General features: G+C 39.8%; 1 protein-coding gene across 1 annotated transcript in view; it reads left to right on the forward strand.

The window, feature by feature from the left end:
• Window positions 1-4,213: 4,213 nt before the first annotated feature.
• The window catches only part of DCN (decorin), a 37,686-nt gene continuing 21,969 nt past the window's right edge, over window positions 4,214-19,930 (forward strand). Inside the window, exons 1-2 of the mRNA XM_063154914.1 lie at window positions 4,214-4,407; window positions 8,444-8,679. Of these exons, the coding sequence (XP_063010984.1) occupies window positions 8,472-8,679 (208 nt within the window). The 5' untranslated portion in view covers window positions 4,214-4,407; window positions 8,444-8,471. The remainder of the gene's footprint in view (window positions 4,408-8,443; window positions 8,680-19,930) is intronic.

Raw genomic sequence — 19,930 nt, forward strand, 5'->3', positions numbered from 1 at the left:
TTAGGAACAGATAGGCCTTTCCAAAGAAAAGAGACCAAAGTGAAGGATATGATCACACTAGTCCTCCAAAGAGAGAGCTCTGTCTTTTGAAGTTTGACTGCATTTTGTTCCAACAGTTGTACAAGTATTGCTTTTCATGGAAGCATAAATAAAATGCTACTGGTAGCACACATCCAAAGTCTGATACATTAGCCCTTTTGATCTGTAGAAATGTGAAGGAGTCCAGGCTGATAATTTCTGAGGTCACAGAGCACTGAAGGAAACTTTCATACTCAGAATATCCAGAAATTACATTTCTTCTCTTTAACTAGCTTGTTAGGCTGTGCCTGGGTCAATATTTACCTGGATCAGTGTTTACTAAGCTGGGGTGCATATTTACTCACATTTTTAGTAAAGGGACTTCACTGCTAACTGTGAAGAACAGTTTATTACACTTAATGGGAAGAAATTATTATGCCTAGTGTAGGAAGAAGAGACAGTCTGTAGTACCTAGTGAATGTGGAAGGTGAAATGCTAGGAAGCTGTTCATAAAAGGCCAGGTGTGGGATACCAAGGAGGTGGAAAGAGTTCCCATGAGGCAGCCAAGCAGGAGATCTGTTTTCATCCCTTCCTGATGGGGATTGGCACTTACCTGATGGGGATTGGCACTTAACTCTCTGTTTTATGAGAGCTTTGAGGCAGACTTGCCTGCCCGTCTTTACCACAACAACCACAACAATGCTAACCTGACTTTGATCATCAAAGCCGGGATTTATTAGAAGGCAGCCCAAGAAAATGCCTTCTTCGCTAGTGAAAACTTAGAATTAGTAAGAATCTGTATCTCTGGGACACAGGACACCATGTTCCTGCAGAATAGATCCTGTCCTCCTGCTTTGGTTTCATTCCAGGAGCTTTCTGGATTGCAATAAATGTTACCCATTTTTTCCCAGACTCCCTTAAGAAAGCCTTTCTTTCCACACCCAGGGACAGATTATGTCAGCTCCTCTGAGGAGTCTTCAACCTGTTCTGGCAGCACTGAGTGGCTGCTGGACATGCCTCTCTTCCAGCTCAGCCACATGCTCCAGGAGCAATTTCCCCAGGAAATGCTTTCTCCTTACAGGGCAGTGTTCACCTCTTTCCTGCAGAGATTTCCACTGGACCCAGGTAAAGTACTCACCAGCAGGCAGGCCTCCTGCTTTCTTTCCCACCACTGCCCTTTGAAAGGTCCACAAAATAAGTTAAGAGCAAGTGAAGCAGATGCTATCCATCAAAATTTAATAAAAATATTGTTATATAAATAACATTAACATGCAGTTGCCTGTAACTTTCTGGGAATCGGTATTTGGAGCAGCATGTAGCTCTAAAAGTTTGTTAAATTGGAGTAATAAAATCACATAGAAACCAAAACTGTTCTAATGATGATTTTTTATATTGACTAAGCAGTAGTCAAAGTAGGTCAGACTGGGAAGGATAGCTGATTGACACTGGGCCCTGTGTATGACCAAGGGCCGTAAAATTACATAATCACTTAATATCGTTCTTTGGTTGGCAGTTTTTTCTATGGTTGTTTATTTTCTGTGTGACACAGAAGGGGGCAAAGAGTGGGATTCAAGGAATGCTTGTATCAGAAAGGATCCACATTCCCATGGAAGCACGAAAATATTGTGCAGAGAAGGGCAACGAAGTTGGTGAGGAGTCTAGAGTGTAAATGCTAAGAGGAGCAGCTGAGGGAGCTGGGATTGTTTAACCTGGGGAAAAGGAGGCTCAGGGGTGACCTTATCACTCTCCACAGCAAACTGATGGGACGACCTAGCCAGGTGGGGGTTGGTCCCTTCTCCCAGGCAACCTGCAGTGGGATAAGAGGAAATAGCCTCAAGCTGCATCAGGGCATGCTCAGGTTTGACATCAGGAAGAATTTATTCATGGAAAGGGTGATTTGGCACGGGAATGGGCTGCCCAGCAAGCAGCTATCCCTGGAGATGTTCAAGAAAATACTCGACTTGTCACTGAGGGCAATGGTCTAGTTGGCAAGGCAGTGATCAAAGTTTAGTCTCAATGACCTTGGAGGTCTTCTCCAGCTTAAACAATTCTGTGATTTCTTGATTCAAAACAATTATTAGGATATTACATCAATAATCTATGTCATAAATCCTCTCCCATTCAGTTGCTCTGTTCCACCTAACTCCACTTTGCATTTCAGTAAGGGCTGGCCACCTAACACACTAACTCTTCTGCTTCTGGGTATCAACAGGTAGAATAAATGTTTTCATTGTTTCTAAAGCTCATAGCATCTTTTCCCCTCTGAACTTCTTCGAATGGACTTCGTGAAAGAAAACAGAACCCCCAGTCCATCCAGCAGACACCCTGTGCTCCACCTGTTCCCACCTATATCTTCATATTTTGGTTTGAATCCTAATAATGCCTAAGACAAGGAGAAGGAGACATGGCTGTTCATCCCCACCCTGCCTCCAAAGAAATTACTGAGGCATTCAATTACAACACCCTTCAACCCCATGACAGATATCAGAACAAATGTATTAAGGCTTTGCTGTGAAAGGATATGAATGGGTTTTGTGAAGCAAACTGACAACAAGTTTACCCTGACCTGTTCCTCATCAAAATCTTGCTTTGAAATGTTTTTAAACACCAGATGCAGCTGGTGACCAAGGTTCAAATAACTGACATTACTAAGATGCAGCCAAGATTTCAGCAAGCCTCGTGGTGACACTTCTGGACAAAGATAAGGCTTTGTTGTAAGCATGAAAGCTTGGAACACCACTAATCATATGTAGGAAAATGTCACAACAAAAACCATTAGCAGTCTTGAATCCAGTGTAGAGGCAGGGAAAAGAAGTTAGCTTCAGAACTAGGGGTGAATAACTGATCCTTAAGTTTTAGAGTGAGCTATATAAGGAATCTGTAATGTAAGATGTCTGATTACACCTTTGTTCTACAGAGACCAAAACTAACAGACAATTACTCTACCATGCTTTCTTCCACCAAAGGAGAACAATTTTAAGATCTGTTATAAGGGCTCTTCTTGAATTTAAATGAGAAGGACAGCTAAACTTTCAAGAGTCTATTATGTTTCTAAAAAATCCTGACTTCTTTTAAGCATCATTTTACAGGCTTTAATTTCAGATTTGCACCTGGTCTTTGCCTAGGGGCAGAAATAAAAAGGATGCAAGTCAAAACACAGAGACACAAGCCTTCAGCATTTAGAGAGGACAGCTAACAGCACAGTGAAGTTACACATGTTCACAATGTGTTCAGTTTACTAAATAAATAGCAATTATTGTATTTTCTCTCATTTCAGTTCAGACTTTCAAAAGTATGTAGGAATAAAGATTTTGCATTTTGTCTTCCAGTGACATTTGCATAAAACCAGAAATTACTAAAATAAAATATAAATCTAAACAATAAGTCAGATGCCTCTTTCATCCCATATTTTTAAAAAAATCTCTTCTGTCTCTTAAAAAACCCTAACTAACCAAAAAAAAAACCCACTAAAAAAATAAAATATACAAAAAACCACCAACACAAAACCCAAACAGTTAAAGCTAATTTCCCCTCTGTTTTGCTGTCCTGGTGAGAAGGCAGCGAAGAAAAAAAAAAAAAAGCAAAGTTTATATAAAGCAGCTCTAACCACAAATGTTAGAATCATTTTACTAATGAAAACATGATTTTCCTATATATCAAAATCATGCTGTCATTTGAAAAAATACATGCAAACTCTATTATTAGACAAGAGAATAATGTATTAAACTATATACTACTTAGTTTGACAATGATTATAGCATAAGCAAAGGCAGGTTGATATCTGTTTAAATAGTTTTAGTCAAAGCTAACCCTTTTCTTTTGATACTAATCTCTAGTTTGCCTAACTCAAAGATTAATTTTATAAAATTTCCTTGATTTCCAAAATCTATAAACAAGAGAGAGAGCTAAACATTTTTTTCATTAATGAATCGTAAACCCCCCTGTAGTTAAAACCAAGAAAACTTTCCTAAATATATGTTGTGGGGACATAAATAAAGTAAGTAGGATGAATTACAGCTAAGAATCTGTCTTATAATGTGCAAATAGTTTGGGATTGTAAACAGATGAAAGAGAAATAAAGCAAATGAAAAGGAAAAAGGAGGAAAAGAAAGCAAAAGAGCTGATAAAGTTTCTGGCTGCAATACAGGAGACATATCATTACCATATGATCTAATGTGGGTGTCAGCCTGGATTGTGTTCATTGAGAGAAACATTTTTTAACTGTGCTATGGAATAGAAGCAGGAGGGTTTTCCACCAAGTGACAGTCACTGAGCTGAATTTACCCCCTCCTCCTTTCCACACCTGCAAAGCCTTCTGCCTGGGTTGAATATTTAGTTTAATTACATCTCAGCTTTGAGAGCTCCTGTTGCAAATCCCTGGATTAAAAGGTACGGTTTTTAGTAATTCTGTTGAACTATGCTGCACTAATAGAACTTCGGGCAAGTCTATGGCAAGAACTATTTGAATTTTAAAAGAAGCAAGTTAGAAATCCTCCTAAATGTTTAGTAATGTTAAGTTTTCTATGCAGCACTTTTGTTTCTTGGAAACATGAGAATACATTCTCAAAGACTGTGCAGATTTCCTACTGTTTATTTGACTGTTCTGTCTCTTGTTTTGATTTGTATAAGCACTGCTGTAGTCCTTTCTTTTTCTTTGCTGTAAACTTTTACAGCAGTATATTCTCTGCAGTCCAGTGTTTAGAATCGGTGATAAAGAGTGTAAAAAATCCGTGTATGCTTACATTTCTGCTTTAAACTGCGCTCTGTGACTTCTTTCTCCTGTGTTTCTTCATATACTTTTCAGACACTGATGAATATAATTTCAATTTCAGAGGAAAAAAAAGCGTAGTAGTAAGTTAAACTGGCTCTGTGTATGCCTTTGTAATGTTAGAAAGTGCTGTGTTACAGGCTACAAACAAGGGAATCATGATTAAAGAAAGTTCTTATGAATGAAATAGTGGAAAATTCATGCAGTTGAAACTCCTGTTAACAGAGTTTTATTCTCTAAAACTTCTAACTCCTGTGTTTGCATATATAGACTTTATTGCACAAAATGGGCAAAACATAAAATGGAGGGGAATTTTTTGAATCTGGAACGTATTGTTTAGCTTGTCTTTGTGGAATTTTGAGAGATTTCTGACAGTAGGTGAACTAATAATTTACCCTTAATATTAAGGTAAACTGACAAGAAGACCACCAGTAGAGTGGTGACGTGAACTGATGGAGCATTTTCAGGGGTATTTTAAAATGAAATGTGGCCAAGCTACATTTCAATCTATGGTAGAGACTTCTATGCTTGTGGAAAGCTCTTCTTCATTGTAAACACATAATTAAAGGAATTTTAAACAGTTATATCCTGCAGACATAAATATTGTGTCACAGAATTCAGATTTTTTTTGTTCTCCCTACTCTTTTTTTTGTAAGTGAAGTGTAAACGTTTCTTGGTCGTACAGCTTTGTGTATATCTTTCCTTTTGTTTATGTTCAATTACACATGCAAACAATAGGAATAGATACATGTGTCTGCAGAATGGATGCGTGTATGCCTGAAGATATCTGCTCCTATATCCTGATTAATATGTGTCTGCTGTTTTCTCTGTTGTACCCTCAGATTATATAAATGATATCCTTTGCTGTCCTGCAGTTTTCCTTTATAGCCAACTCTTTCTGATTTCATTAAAGTTTTTACTAAACAGGGACCAAAGGAAAGGCCTGCTACAGGGTTTAACTGAGATAAATGAAGTCATCAATATTAATGTGAATAAGAAGCAAAGTGTGAATACACTTCCAAAGTGCCTTTGCATTTGTTTTTCTTTTTTGGCTTTTCTGAATGGTAGCAATTAAACTCCAGGATAAGATCCTGATTGTGCATTCTTGGGATGGGTGGTACTTCAGCAGTGACACTGAGAGGGAATAAAGAAGTTTTAAATATTTTTAAATGTTTTAAAAACGTATTAATACATAAAAAAAAGACTGAGGATGATCTTTAAAGGTCCTGACTGCCACTGCCATTCAAGGACTAGCGTGCAGCATTCCCATTTTTATTGTTGTTAATATATATTCTGAAAATTAATTTGCACTGGGGAAATGTTTTATTGGTCATTTTCACAAAGTAGTTTTTGTGATGAATGGTGATGGTTTAGCAAATTTTTCTTCTCATCTGAGATTATTAATAAATTGCATTGTTATTTTACAATAATTTGCACATGATGATTACTCTTTCAAAACTCATGTTTTAGAGGAAACCCTGGCAACAGCTCACTGCCATGCATCAACAGCACTTTGCTGTGGCACCCTGACACGTCCCTGTGCACTCTGGCTGCCTGGCAGGGGTGCTGGAGGGAAAGGGACACAGCCCCAGTGCCAGTGGGGAGCCAGGGCAGGAGGAAGCGCAGGAGGATGATCCACATGGGGACACAGCCTGCCCCTGCTACGTGTCATGAATTTGCACAGCTCTGGCTGACAGGACCCACTAAAACTCTCCAGCTGATGTTGGGGTTTGTGATCCCCCTCAGCACAGGCTGTCAGTAAGGTGTCTGTTCCAGGAACAGAAGTACTTTCCTGTCCAACTAAGAAAACAAATATGTCCCTGAAAGAGACAACATAAACAGTGTTTTACTCCATGTGGTTTCACTTTGAAGTCTTTGGGATGTCTGAAGATAGTAGATACATGTCTTCCTGTCAGGTAGATCACAGCAATATAGGCTATGATTTTAAGACACCAGCATATTTTATTAGGCAACCTAATCATCTTCTCAAGAAGCAGACCTAAAGGTTTCAGGAGAAATGTACTCTTGGCACCTGTAGGTAGAAATTCATAAAGGAAATTAACTCAGACACAACATATATTTTATCTAAATCCAGTCTCATAGCTTTTTTATATATTTAGCTTTTTTCTTAACACTAACCATTCCTTTTAGCGTACCTGGTGGTAGCATGTTAGAAAGGCAGGCTTCAGTAAACTCTCACCTAATATCATCTGTCCATTCTTGTCATCTACCTGGTAGGTTCCATATGTCAAAGTAGAGAGGGAGACAGTTCTCCCCTTCTGCCTCTCGCAGTTTTTTATCCAACAATGAATATGGAGCTGAAAATTGCTCTACCACACCCCAAGCTGTTGGATAACTTCTAGAAAAGGAAATAATCCCAGCTAGCACCTGGGCAAGGTGTTTCTAAGATATTGACCTGAAGATGCAAGTGGGCATTTTTGCTTTCATTACAAAAAGCAGCATCTGTATTTAGGACTACACCCTCCATTTTAAGAAAAAGCTTATATATAAATGACAAGTTTCCCTTTGTGTCACTTGGCAATTTGAAGGCAGATTTGGTTTTTGGTAGCTTTTTTTTTTTGTTTGTTTGTTTTTGGTTTTTTTGGTCGGTTTTTAAAATCCATTAAAATCAATAAAGTATGAACTTCATTTTATAAATACACAGTAAAAAAATAATATTCAGAAAATTAGCTATTCTTTACAGCTTTGGTACAAAACCTGCAAACAGTTGTGCAATTTCTCCTTAATGGACAGCAAGACAGAGTGTGTTGAAATGCATCTAGGCCTAAGTCCTGAGAACATGTATTTAAGCAGCTTTTCTTGTTAATATCTATGGCAATACTTACTTGTAAAAGTTGCTCCTGACCATGAAAGTCTGCACAATGAAGCCCTGAAGTCCCATTAGAAATTGTGCACACAACACTTCAAGCATCAATTCAAATGCTTATGCAGTACAAAGCAGAGGCATCGCAGGGTGTATGTCAAAATTTAGAAAGAAAGCCAAGAATATTCAATATAACACAACATTGTATTCCATTTTATTGTGCTGTTTGAACTAGGAAATAAGTATAGTGCATTTAAACAACTAAAGACCTTCCCCTCTCTTTCCACCCTGTCACTAAATCCTAATCTTTCTCAGTCAGTTTTACTAGGCTATAATTTAAAACACACAGCAAGTTGACACTTAAAAATATTTCTCAAGGCATGAAATACTGAACTACAGTGAGTTTGGGAACCTCAGGTTTGTCCCCAGGGTCAAACCCATTGCTATGAAATAAATGCTAATGAAATCAAATAGACTGTTACGTTGGCAGAAGAGAGACGCATGGAAAATGTGGCTTATTGCTTTGACTCTTTTGCATAACAAAGTTAACAGCACTGCCTATTCCTAAAAAATATTACTCTAAATATGCTAACAGATGTGTTTACAGTTGCCTTCAAACTGCTCTGCAATAATAAGAAAAAAAAAAAAAGACCTATTGACAAGCAGCTACCAGACTCCTATCACATAACTGTCCTATTTTTACAACTCAGTTTTCTTTTGTTGAGAGGAATGGTTATGCAATTGGTGGATGTGCTGGACCTCCTTCAGGAGGAACTTCGGGAAGCTTTGGGAAACCGCTACTTTTGTTGTTAATGCGCTGCTTTGAATCCTAGGTCCTGCCGGGCGTCCATGAACTGAGCCATGAGGAGGCTGGCTCTGCTCCTTGTGCTCCTGCTGCCAGCATGCTTGGCCAAGCCATTCCACCAGCAGGGCCTCTTTGACTTTATGCTGGAGGACGAGGGCTCGGCCGACATGGCTCCGACGGACGATCCCGTCATCTCCGGCTTCGGGCCCGTGTGCCCCTTCCGCTGCCAGTGCCACCTTCGCGTGGTGCAGTGCTCGGACCTAGGTAAGCCCAAGGGCACCTGCAGGGGCTCTGTGCTCACACTCCAGTCACGGGCCAGCAGCTGGGATGGTGAGGCTGCCATGGACTGTCACTCCCTCACTGGCTTTTTGCAAAGAAATGCGCTGCAACTATTCTTAACCAGAATTTACAAAGTAGGCCACAAAGCCCTGGCAAGATGGGCGTTGTTGTGACCATGGAGGATGTTTGATTTTTTTAAACGTATATTTTGAATGTGTACATTTCATTTGTTCTTTGAAGTGCCACAGATTTCTCTTGCGGAGGAAACAACTTTTCAAAGTATTCCTTCAGATTAATATTAAATAAATGCAGTGAGGTCAGATGTGGGGATGGAAATATTTTAGAAGGTTCTAAATTGTGTGGTCTAAGGTCCAACACCTTTAATCATACTGTCTAGTACCTCAACATAGAAGTCATCCAATTTCCATAGGAATATATAAGCATGAAATAAGCAACTGAATCATATATCCTGGAACCAGCTTTTTGGAGTAAAGAGCTTGGAAACTCACCAAAATAATGAACACAGCATGGAATTCCTTATTAAATATCTTCCTGAGCCACTATATGAGCTGAAGCCATGAGAACGTTTCTCACAAACTCTCCTTACTCCCTTATGTAAGGGAGGGGCTTGTGTGCACATTCAGAGTAGCAGGATATGAAGCCATGTCTGCCGTCATTTGGCTTTTCCATGCAGAAAAGTCTCAAGTAATGAAGTTGACTTCACTGAGACTGTTCTTAGTTTAAACCAGTATAATTCAGTTTTAGTGTACAGTGCAGAAAATCATTTAGAGTTGGTTTTGCTCACAAGAAAACAGACAAATAGCTTCTCATGATTTTATAGAGCTTTTATTTTGTTTTGTTTTAGTCATCCTAGCTCTTTAAATGCATATCTAGGTGTTTATTTTTTCTTGTTATGACGTTGGCTTTGATAATTACTGTAAATCATGGCACAAATCCACCAATTAGGACCTGTGTCTCATTGTGTTAGGGGTTGTATAATTACAGAAAGGAGGGGAAACTTTAGCTACACCCCTAGAAACTTCTGTGAATTTATTAAACTGAGCCACGTAATTATGCAACGGATATGTTTGGCAAAGACCCAGTGAACAATGCAAGCCAAGCTTCACGAAACAGAGTGGGCTAACCTAGCCATAACTTCAGAAAGCTTCCACAGTACTGTCCCCCTTGAAAGATGGGGTTTTTTTTGCCATTTAGGTGCCAGAGAGAGCAAACATGGAATGGGGAGTGGGGAGGAGGTTGCCCCACATGCCATGAAAGCCTTAGGTTTTATTGTTGTTACACTTAGTAATGCTGATGGAATTTAAGTTATTTAGAGAACTTGTTCTCAGTCTGCTTCAGTTCTGCAGAATATAATGAGCTTTCACTTGGTGGAAAAGTAGAGACATTCACACAGGGACCCTTTGCTCCTGTACTTGTTCCTGTGGTCATGCACTTCTTCACACACACATTGCATAAGATACTTCTGGATTATTAGAGTCCCATACTGACAAGGAGACTCAGAAATACAGCAGTTAATGCCCCAGGTCTGTGTTTCCCAGATAATTTCAAGTGGGGTGAAAAGAAAGAGATATATTTTGAGCTTTCTTTATACCCACATGCTGCATATCATGCAATGAAAAGATTGTGCTTTTGGATCAGCTAGGCTGATAACATCCAGCCATCGGGTACAAAGGAAAAGAGATCTCCCTGGGCTCAAAGTATGCATCCCTGAAAAATAATAAATAATATTTCCCTGGCAGAGCTCAAGGAAGTATTTATCAAGCAGTGCCAGCCTTGGCATTAAGTTTCAGCCATCTTTTTCCCAGCCCCTGATGGCAGGCTCATGGAGACACAGTTGTGCTGGCTGCCCTGCAAGCAGGGACAGGAGAGCTGTGTGCCACCTGCTCACAGGCAAACCTGCCCTCTACTCTTCTGAATTCACTTCTGTGTGACACACCCAGGCAAAGCCATATTTGTACTGACTTGAGACAAGGCAGTTATTGGCCTTTTGCCGCAAACCGTGGAGGTGACCTCGCGCACTCCTGAGCTGTGGGATGAAGGACGCTCATGTTTCAGGGATCAGGAGCACAATTTGCACACAGAGGCATGAAAATAGCAGTGACACTTCTGCCTCTCTGTTAACCTGTGCTCCTGGCCTGCTTCTCCCTTCAGCTCTGGGCTTTTCCAACCCAAATTAGCTACATCTGTCCTCCAAAACTGTCAAATTTAGTTATCTAGTCCCATGGGTACTAGTTGAAGAAAAATTTCAGGCACAGTAACAAGGGTCCTCACAAGGATATATTAAGACTTCCTAAATAAATTCGCACAAAGGAAAGTTGAAACCTGAATCAGGATCCTTTCCCCTACTCACTCTCTGGCGTGGAAGGAGTGTTTACAGCCATGAGCCCATGGGTGCAGGGGACATGCCAAGCAAGGCAAATGGAGGACCCTAACATGGGCAACATATGGAGACATTTCCTCTTCCTCAGCCTGTTTCTTTTGTGCCTAAATGGGCATTTGCTATTAGTAGATTTTTACTTCATAAGGAAAAAACCAACCATCTGACACAGGATTATGTGAATAAACCACAGGAGAACTACTGAATCCAGAGTCCAGAGATCAGGTTTGCCCCTTTTATCATGAGCATTGGATAGAAATAGCAAAAAAATATAAAATCCAAGTTCAATAAAAACAGTGAACAAAAATTCCCAGTAGTCCAATTACACTCTTGTCAGCTGAATTTTTGCATTCCTATAGTCTTAAACTTCAGTCACATCCTCCTAAACACATACCTACAAATTAATTTATTTTTGTTTCCCAGCCAAGAGCTGAGTTGACAAGAAGGATAATGCTGCCTTCCTTCTCACATCCTCAAAAAGAATTCTGTCTAAGTTTTGGTTACTGACTGATCAAAAGCAGAACCCCATTGCCTAGATTTCATGAGATGTATTACCTTTGCAAACAGGCTCAAGGATCTTATCAAGGAAGGCCACTGTGCTATCTTTATAAGAGTGCTGCCTTTTATTAATCTACCTCCTGTTGTTAAAAGGGAGCCTCAGGTTCACTTTTTGATCATGCTTCACTATGAGGCATTGCTATGCTATACCCAGGCTTTCCATAGGAATCACAGGCATCCTCCTTATTAGAGCACAGTACAGGTGGGGAGTAACTGATGTAGCTGCTCAGAGGCCACTTTTCCTGCTCTAAAGTAATATATACAGGGAAGATGTGCAGTCAGCTGGGCAGGCATACACGCCTCAGAAACCCCAGCAAGGATTAACAGTTCTGTTTAAAGTCTCATCCTCCCAAAGGGAGTCTCAAGCAAAGTTCATCCCAGAGCGTCCTGGTCAGCAGGAGGATGCATGTGTGATTACTCATCCCTGCAGCAGATGCAGGATGCTTCATAAGCACACTCAGAGGTGGTGGTCAGAGCTTTCTTTCACCTTCAGATAAGTCTGGCAGCCCATTCTAAAGGAGCAGTGTCTCTATACAGGATGCAATGAGATTGCCCTCCTTGGAGAGTTACAGGACATACTGGGGGGCTCTCCATCTGTGTCACTTGGAGTATCCATGGAGGTTTTGTGGTTTCCTAAAGGTGTGTGAGAGAGACATGCCAGCAAACAAAGATCAAGTGGTATTACTTCTAAAATTCAAATCTTGCCCACAGCTCAGAAATGCAGGGTTTCTCCAGCTTATATAAAGAAGAGTACATTAGAGCTCAGCATGGATGCTGGAGGGTGTCTTTGAAAAGCACTTTGAGATCAGGAGATGAAAGGTTCACAGATATGTAAAGTATTATCAGTAATTATTATCTGGTAACATTAAGCAGTTTATCTGAACACACAGAGTGTCTCAACATATCAACTGATGGCTCTTCTACATTTGAACCATCGTAACATGGCAATTTATTCGTTGGCAAAAGATAATTTATCTCATTGTAAGAAATCTTCCAGAAATATCTGAACAACCATTTTCTGATTTTGACTTCATGTGAGAACCTCATTTTTCACTATAAAGGAAATTATCTCCTTTACAATATACCATGTTTTGAAACATAATCTTTAAGGCTAAATGCTCAGCTCAAAATCCTATAGGTAAATAAACACGCAAAAGAAAGCACGGATTCTTAAGTGACCAGGCATTAACAAATACAATTTTTAAAGAAAAAAGTTTTTGTGAATTTACGTCATCACTGATGGGCCTTTAGGACAAGTTATTCCATTTTTATGGTTTTTTTTTAATTTTTCTTTTTTTTTTTTTTTTTTTTCTTACAATAAAGATTAAAGTCTTACTCCTTTTATGTTTAATAGAAGCTGATACTCTCATGAAATCCCCTGGCTTCATAGAACTGGATCATTTACCAAACTATTGTTATTTAAAAAGGAGCCATGAAATCTGGGAAAGTATTCTGTAACTTATACTGGGAATAGCATCTACACCACAAGACCCTGGCATTAAAACTGACATTCTTCAGCCCAACATAACTTAGGCTGTCAGCAAGCACAGGCCATTGGGCATTCCACATGCTGACTGGGTGAACTCTTAAAGTGTTGGACTTCAGACTGGAGGATCTATAAGAATTATCATGGGATATTAAGGATATGAGAGTGGTCTGCTTCCCTTTCATAGTCATTGGGTGAGTTAGGCTGCCCATGCAGGGGTTCATCCTGCCTAAGGTAGATGTCAGTGACAGAAACATTCCTCTTGGAGAACCAAACTGCCAAGACAGGGCAATCATCACTGCAGGTTATAAAACTTCTTTCAGATTAATGAAGTTATGTTTTTTTAAAAAATTAAGGCAAGGAAAAATAAACCCACATTGCCGTCTTTGTTTAGGTATAAATTTGGCATGGATTATTAATTTTTTTGTATATGCTCTGGTTCAATACAATTTTGGGGACTCCCTGGAAGTTAAAAAACATTAATTAAAGCCCTGTGCTCAGTACATTCTGAAAATGTATTAAATGAAGAACCCAATAATTAGAAAACACTCTTGAAAAATTGTCAAGAAAAAAAATATTGGCCTGGATGTAGACTACTTTATATTAAGAATAAGCCATTATCTTTGCCAGCATGGCTGTAAAAGACAGGCCTTCTTGCACCACCACTTGAATTACTGATGTTCCAGTTTCAGCTGATAAACATGATCCTAGATGAAAATTGAGCCTCTCTAAGTACATCCCTTCCTTATTTACTGCTTACTCCAAGGTAACAGCGACCAGTTTTGTATGTTTTCTTTTTTGGTCCAAGTGTTTTTAGATTTGTTTGATTGCTTCAGACTTGGAGATGCCATTTATGAAATCCTGGTGGCAGGAATGGAAATGCAGAGTGCCAAGTCTAAGTGATACAAGAAGTGACTGTTTTCTGGCTTGCTCTGTCACAATTGTTCATTTCTAAAATCTCCCCATGCCATAATAAATAGCTAATAGATAGCTAGTAAAATGTGAGTAAATTCAAAGTGATTATAGGTGATTATAATGTTTAAACCATGCTAAATAAGCATTCCTTACATGACCTAGTGTTATGGACTAACAGGTGTGACTGGTATGTGTGTTACGTTCTTAACACATTTGTAGGGAGTGTTACTTGGTAAGGGATATAGCTATTTTAAAAATACCTGTGTTTTCACAACAAAAAGCCTCAGGTATTTAATTGTGTAGGGTTCTCAGCCATAGAAGAGATAAAGAATCCAAAAGCTCCTTCCCAGTGTTCACTGAGAACCCATAGCAACAGGGAGGAGATCTAGGAAAACAGATCCTGTGTGAAAGATAACCAATGATAACAGCCAGAAACTTCTGGTATCAGCACCCAGCTCTCCAGAAAAACCCTGTTCACACAATCTAGTTACCATGGTATTTTGTAAATCAAATTTTAAGCAGATTTTCAAAACACCAGTTTCAAACCCAAATTGGATTGTCCTAGCCTTATCAAATTTGGATTTGGTGGTCTATAATTTGCTTTACAAATGCCCTGAATCTTTGATTAAAAGGAAGTGGTCCAAAAGAAGGTAATCAGGTTACAGGAAAATAAAATATTTTTCTGAATATATTTTATTCTTTTCCTAAAGTTCAAATGAAAAACTATATTGTCATTTTTTAAAATCTATTCATCCTGTTTTCCATGTCTGCCCTGACAAAAAAATATTGATAAATGCTGGAATTATATGTCTCTTTGGCTGTATTGTATTTAATATGCTTACACAGAGCACTGTTGTCCTTTACATTATGAAAGCAAAGTAGATAGATAACCACATAATCACAGAATATTCTGAGTTGGAAGGGACTCATCAGGACCATCAAAGTCCAGCTCCTGGCCCTGCAGAGAACAGCCCCAGGATTCACACCATGTGCCTGAGAGTGTTGCCAAGTTATTCCTGAGCTCTGCCAGGCCGGTGCTGTGACCCCTTCCCTGTGGAGCCTGTGCCAGTGCCCAAACACCTTCTGTGTGAAGAACCTTTTTAAACATCCAGTCTAAACTTCCCCTGACACAACTTCAGGCCGTTCCCTCGGGTCCTGGCACTGATCACCACAGACAAGAGATCAGTGCCTGCCCCTCCTCTTCCCATCATGAGGAAGTTGTAAATTGCAGTGAGGTCTCCCCTCAGTCTCCTCTTCTCCAGGCTGAAAAAAAGAGTAGAACTTGCTATAGGGCTTCTCTGCAAAGACAGAAGTGGAAAAAATAAACACTGAAACACAGGGATCTCAAAACCAAGGACCATGTCTGCATGGGATTTTTGAGAGGAAAAAAAAATATATTTGTGTTGCAGTTTTCAACTTGTGGAGCCAGTTAAGAGATTCAAACAGCTCTCTACAAATGACCCTGATTTTAGTGAGATTTCATTTGCTATGTAGGCAACTCTACTGCAAACCTCACATGCAGTCAATAGGAATTGAAAAAGGGGAAAAGCAGTATTTAAAGAATTTATGTACTCTCTGCATGCATACTCACGTGAGAGAGCATCCAAGAGGGAACCCCATACCATCTCTGTGTTTGTTACCTGTGACATACTTGGAGTGTTTTTAGTTTCTACAAAAACCTGTTAGGGAGTGACTGCTTGCAGTTTTAATTTTAATAAGAAACAGAATGTAATAATTATATTTTACAAATAGCAGTGAAAGTGAGAGACCACTTCTGCCCACCTAATGGCAACTTTAAGGACTTAATGGCAAAAAACCCAAATGGATAAATTATTATAGAAATGTCACAGCTTTTAAAACATTTGCAAGTGTAAATGGGGCTACAGTCTGGTCTTGTAATACAACATTAGCACAACAAAAATGTGCAATAAATCATCTCAGAACCAGTTTCTGCACCTCCTCTACCACTTAAAATGTGAAAGCCTAGAATGATTTCGGTTTCTATGCTAGAGTACATATTTTCCCTTCTATTCTTCCAGAGTGGACCCTCAGAAATTAAAGAGTTTGTAAATTAATTAATATTTTAGGGTGACATGGAAGAAAAGTGTCTGTAGTGGTGCAATAATCAAACTCATTGCTGAATATCTCTACCTAAGAGATATAGGAGCAAAGGCAAATAATTGAATTAAAATCTTAACATTTTCAGGATTAGGGGATAAAATTTACTTTCTCTTCTTTATTCTTTCACTCTGTGGCAGAGTTTACATCTTTTGGGCTGGAGATGACTGGTAGAGTTGCAGAAGACCTGGGGAAGCTCTATCACTAAATGTCTCACAAAATAAAAGGAGTGACAAAGCATATGTGCCTAAGAGTTACAAGGGTATATAAAACACCCTCTAGTAGAAAGAAGGAACTAGCAGGTCTGTAGATTTCCTGATTCAGTCATGGAATTCTCTTCCAAAATTTGTTATTCACTGTGCCCAGTCATGACCACAGCAGCTTCTTCCATTTTGTGATTGCATGACAACAATTCTAAAACATTTATGAAAAATGGCTGTGTTATGTTTAGAAGTACCTGAAATAACCAGGAACATATCTCTGCCCTCAGGTTATAAACTAGGGCTGTGTAATGACCATGTGGTCAGAACAGGAAGGGGTAAGTTTACTTGAAACCAGAGAAGACCTCCCCCAAATGATTCTTTATGACATTATGGTAGAGCCAATTCTGGTAAATCTCAAGGTAAAAATTGAGGGAACTATCCTCAAATTGCAATGTGTTGCCTGTTGCTAACTTAAACTGCAGCAGAGGTAAACATCAGATTGCATTACTCCAAAGGGTCATTCAAAACATAATTTGCTATATAATACTCACTTTTCTGAGTCACTGAAATGCTCTCTTATGTCTGCTGAAGGAATAAATGTTTCACCTTAGTGCGTGAGCACTCGTAGATAGCACATCTGCCTTGCATCCCCTTTGAGTAAAGCCATTACACACATGGTGCTGGCAGATTGCATGAATCACACGGGTCACTTGCTGCTCTCTGATGGGATGTTTTATGTCTGCAACCACAGCAGTGGGAAATGTAACACTGATGATTCTAGGAGTTAACTAGAAAACTCATAATACTTGATTTTTGTTTCATTTAATGTCTTAATCCCTGAAGTCTAAAGATTATTTCAGAATATTTTTCTGCCTATCTAAAATGATAGGATTCTTCAGAAGGCATATACATTTGAGACCATTGTAATTAAAAGACAGAAGTAGAAGTTACATGAATTTTAGCTTCAAAAATGTATCATTACTCTTAGGTATTAACTTTTGGAGCCAGGAGAATAACTCTATCTGTACCAAAAATGTGACTAGCACTGAAAAATAATTCATAACAGTTATGCCTTGCAATATTTGTTATGCTATGAAATATGTGTTCACTACTCAGAGTGGGTGGAGGTAGAAAAGAGCAGAGAAAGCCACGCATTCACTTTTATACCTTTGCTAGGGCTTTTATCATTATTAGCACTATCATAGTGGAGAACTATGCATTTGATCTCAGTGTGTGTGAATTCATGTCCATTTTTCTGTGTTTCTCACCCTGTTCTGGGAAGCAAAGTTATAAGTATTTGGGGGAGGAAAATACTCCATGTAGTAATAGGTCAGCAGGTCTACCCTTGTGAGGGGCCATCTCAGCAGGGAATGGAGTTTGTTTTCTTGTTCTTTCCCATGGGAAGGGTCAGACATATACAAAACCAATAATCTGTGATAAAAATAACCCTAAAATGGATTTTATGAGACTTTCAGACTGCCGAACAGGAAAAGTATCTGAAAAATGGTTGTGAATCATCCTCAAGAAGATATATTTTAAGAACCTTATTCATTCCATAGTGGTTTTTATATCTAATTTATTAGCAAGAGTGGAGAAAGTAGAGAAGAAACTTTTAGTTTGAAAGTGGGAGAGAGAAGGAGTCCATGGATACTTGTCTGTAGAAAAAGACAATGGTTTCTTATTTCATGGATGCAAATAATGAAATTACTCCTATTTGCAAGTCCCACACAATAGAGAACAAATTTCCAGTAAATACTGTAGCACATTGCCTGAGAAAGTATCAGCAAACTTTTCTAAGTCAAAGCATTCAAGGCAGTTCCTTGCCACCCTTCCAGCAAGCAGTGCTTGGATCCAGCTATTTTTCCGTGACTAAGTGTCCTGACCCTGTAACCTTGCCTGTTTCCTCATGTGCCCCAGAGTCCACTCAGGGCATGGCTGAGGTCGTTCACCCTGGGAGGATTGCTGCCCGTCAGTGGGATGCAGCAGAGCTGGGCTCGGGGCAGGGGAGCAGAGACAGCAGCTGGAGAGGCTGCCTGCGCTGGGAGAGCCGCCACTGATGAGCACGGCTGGGAATTACACACGGCTCAGCCCAAATTCCTCAGCTGGCAGCAGCTGCCTGCGGAAACTGAGAGAGCCTTGAAACGAGCCCCATTTTATGGCCCCTGTGATAATAATCGTAAGTGTTGCAATGTAGTAACACATGTATCCGAGCTAGAGCCTTCTGATGTCTCTCTGCCTTTTGGCCCGTGCTCTCCAGCTGGGAAAGCAAAGGTTTATTCAGAGGAATGAGCCCCATCCCTGCTGCTTGTAAAATGGATAGGTGAAGGAAAACTCTACCAAAATACCCTCAAGACAGCAAAAAAATCAAACCACAAAATTGTAAAAGCTGTTTATCACTGTCACTGTTCACATATTTGTGACTTAGACTTTGTGGTCTCAGTGTGGGAAAGATGCAATTGTCAGGAAAGCGTCCTCATCTCTGGGCTGCAGACTCAGACTTCTGCTTGCTTGGTTTCCCTCACTGGCCCCATAAATCTTGCATTCCTTTTTTGCACAGTCGTATGGCTTCAGCAGAAGTGTGGCTCCATGCCAAAACACAGACTAACTTGTGGCTCTCGCTGCCGAGAAGCTGGAGCAGCGGGCTGAAACCTCTGCACAGCCAGGAGGGCTCACAATTCTCCCTTCTCCTTTGTGGTTTGAAAGATTCCATGGCCACTTGATCTCAGCTCCTCTAGCTGAGCAGGTTATTCCCTCAGCTGCAGAAATAATAAAGCCTGCTGTGTACACCAAAACCCATGACATCCTGACACTATTCCCAAATTCCTGCTGCATCTCCCACACCTGTTTGGCCAGCTGAAGAACAGCATGTGCTAGCTGGGCTGGCGCTGTGCTACCCAGGAGAGGGCTACCCACTGATCGATTCTCCCTCAGGGGCCAAACAAGGGGTGAATTATGCCAGTCTTGGCCCTTCTCTGCCTAATTTCCCATCTCATAACATCTCCAGGCCCACCAGCCTTCTGTCCTCTCCAGGAGGGGAGGCTATCACAGCAGAGCAGCCAGACACTGCCATTTGCTTAAGAAATGATGACAGAAGGCTACACCTCACAAGGATGAGGTCCCACAGAGACAAGCTTGATTTCTGCAAAGTTACCTTCTCCAACCTCCCACTAAGCAGGGATTCCTGGTCCATGTAACATCTCCCCACCAAAGGTGGCTGTGGATGAATCTTTCTTGTGTGAGAAAGAAATTGGTTAACAATCCCATTATTCTGGATTTTATTGAATAAATTTTGATGGTACATGTTTTCTCAAAAATCTGTTCGGTAGCAAGGAAGCGTTCAAAAAAGTTAGGAAAACTTCTGTCATGAATAATAAAAGCTCATCTTATCCTAAGAAAAGGAAATACTCAAACTTCCTTACGCATTTTTTTTTTGCCATTTTGTAGCTCTGTGGCTTATTCTGTTCTTCATTTTAATGTGCATATACATTTTTACACAAGTAAAAATATACTGGTGGGAGTAATTGTTTGCTCCAGGTTGACAATGCAGAACAGTAGGAA

The sequence above is a fragment of the Melospiza melodia genome, chromosome 4, assembly GCF_035770615.1.
Source record: "Melospiza melodia melodia isolate bMelMel2 chromosome 4, bMelMel2.pri, whole genome shotgun sequence".
NCBI lineage: Eukaryota > Metazoa > Chordata > Aves > Passeriformes > Passerellidae > Melospiza > Melospiza melodia.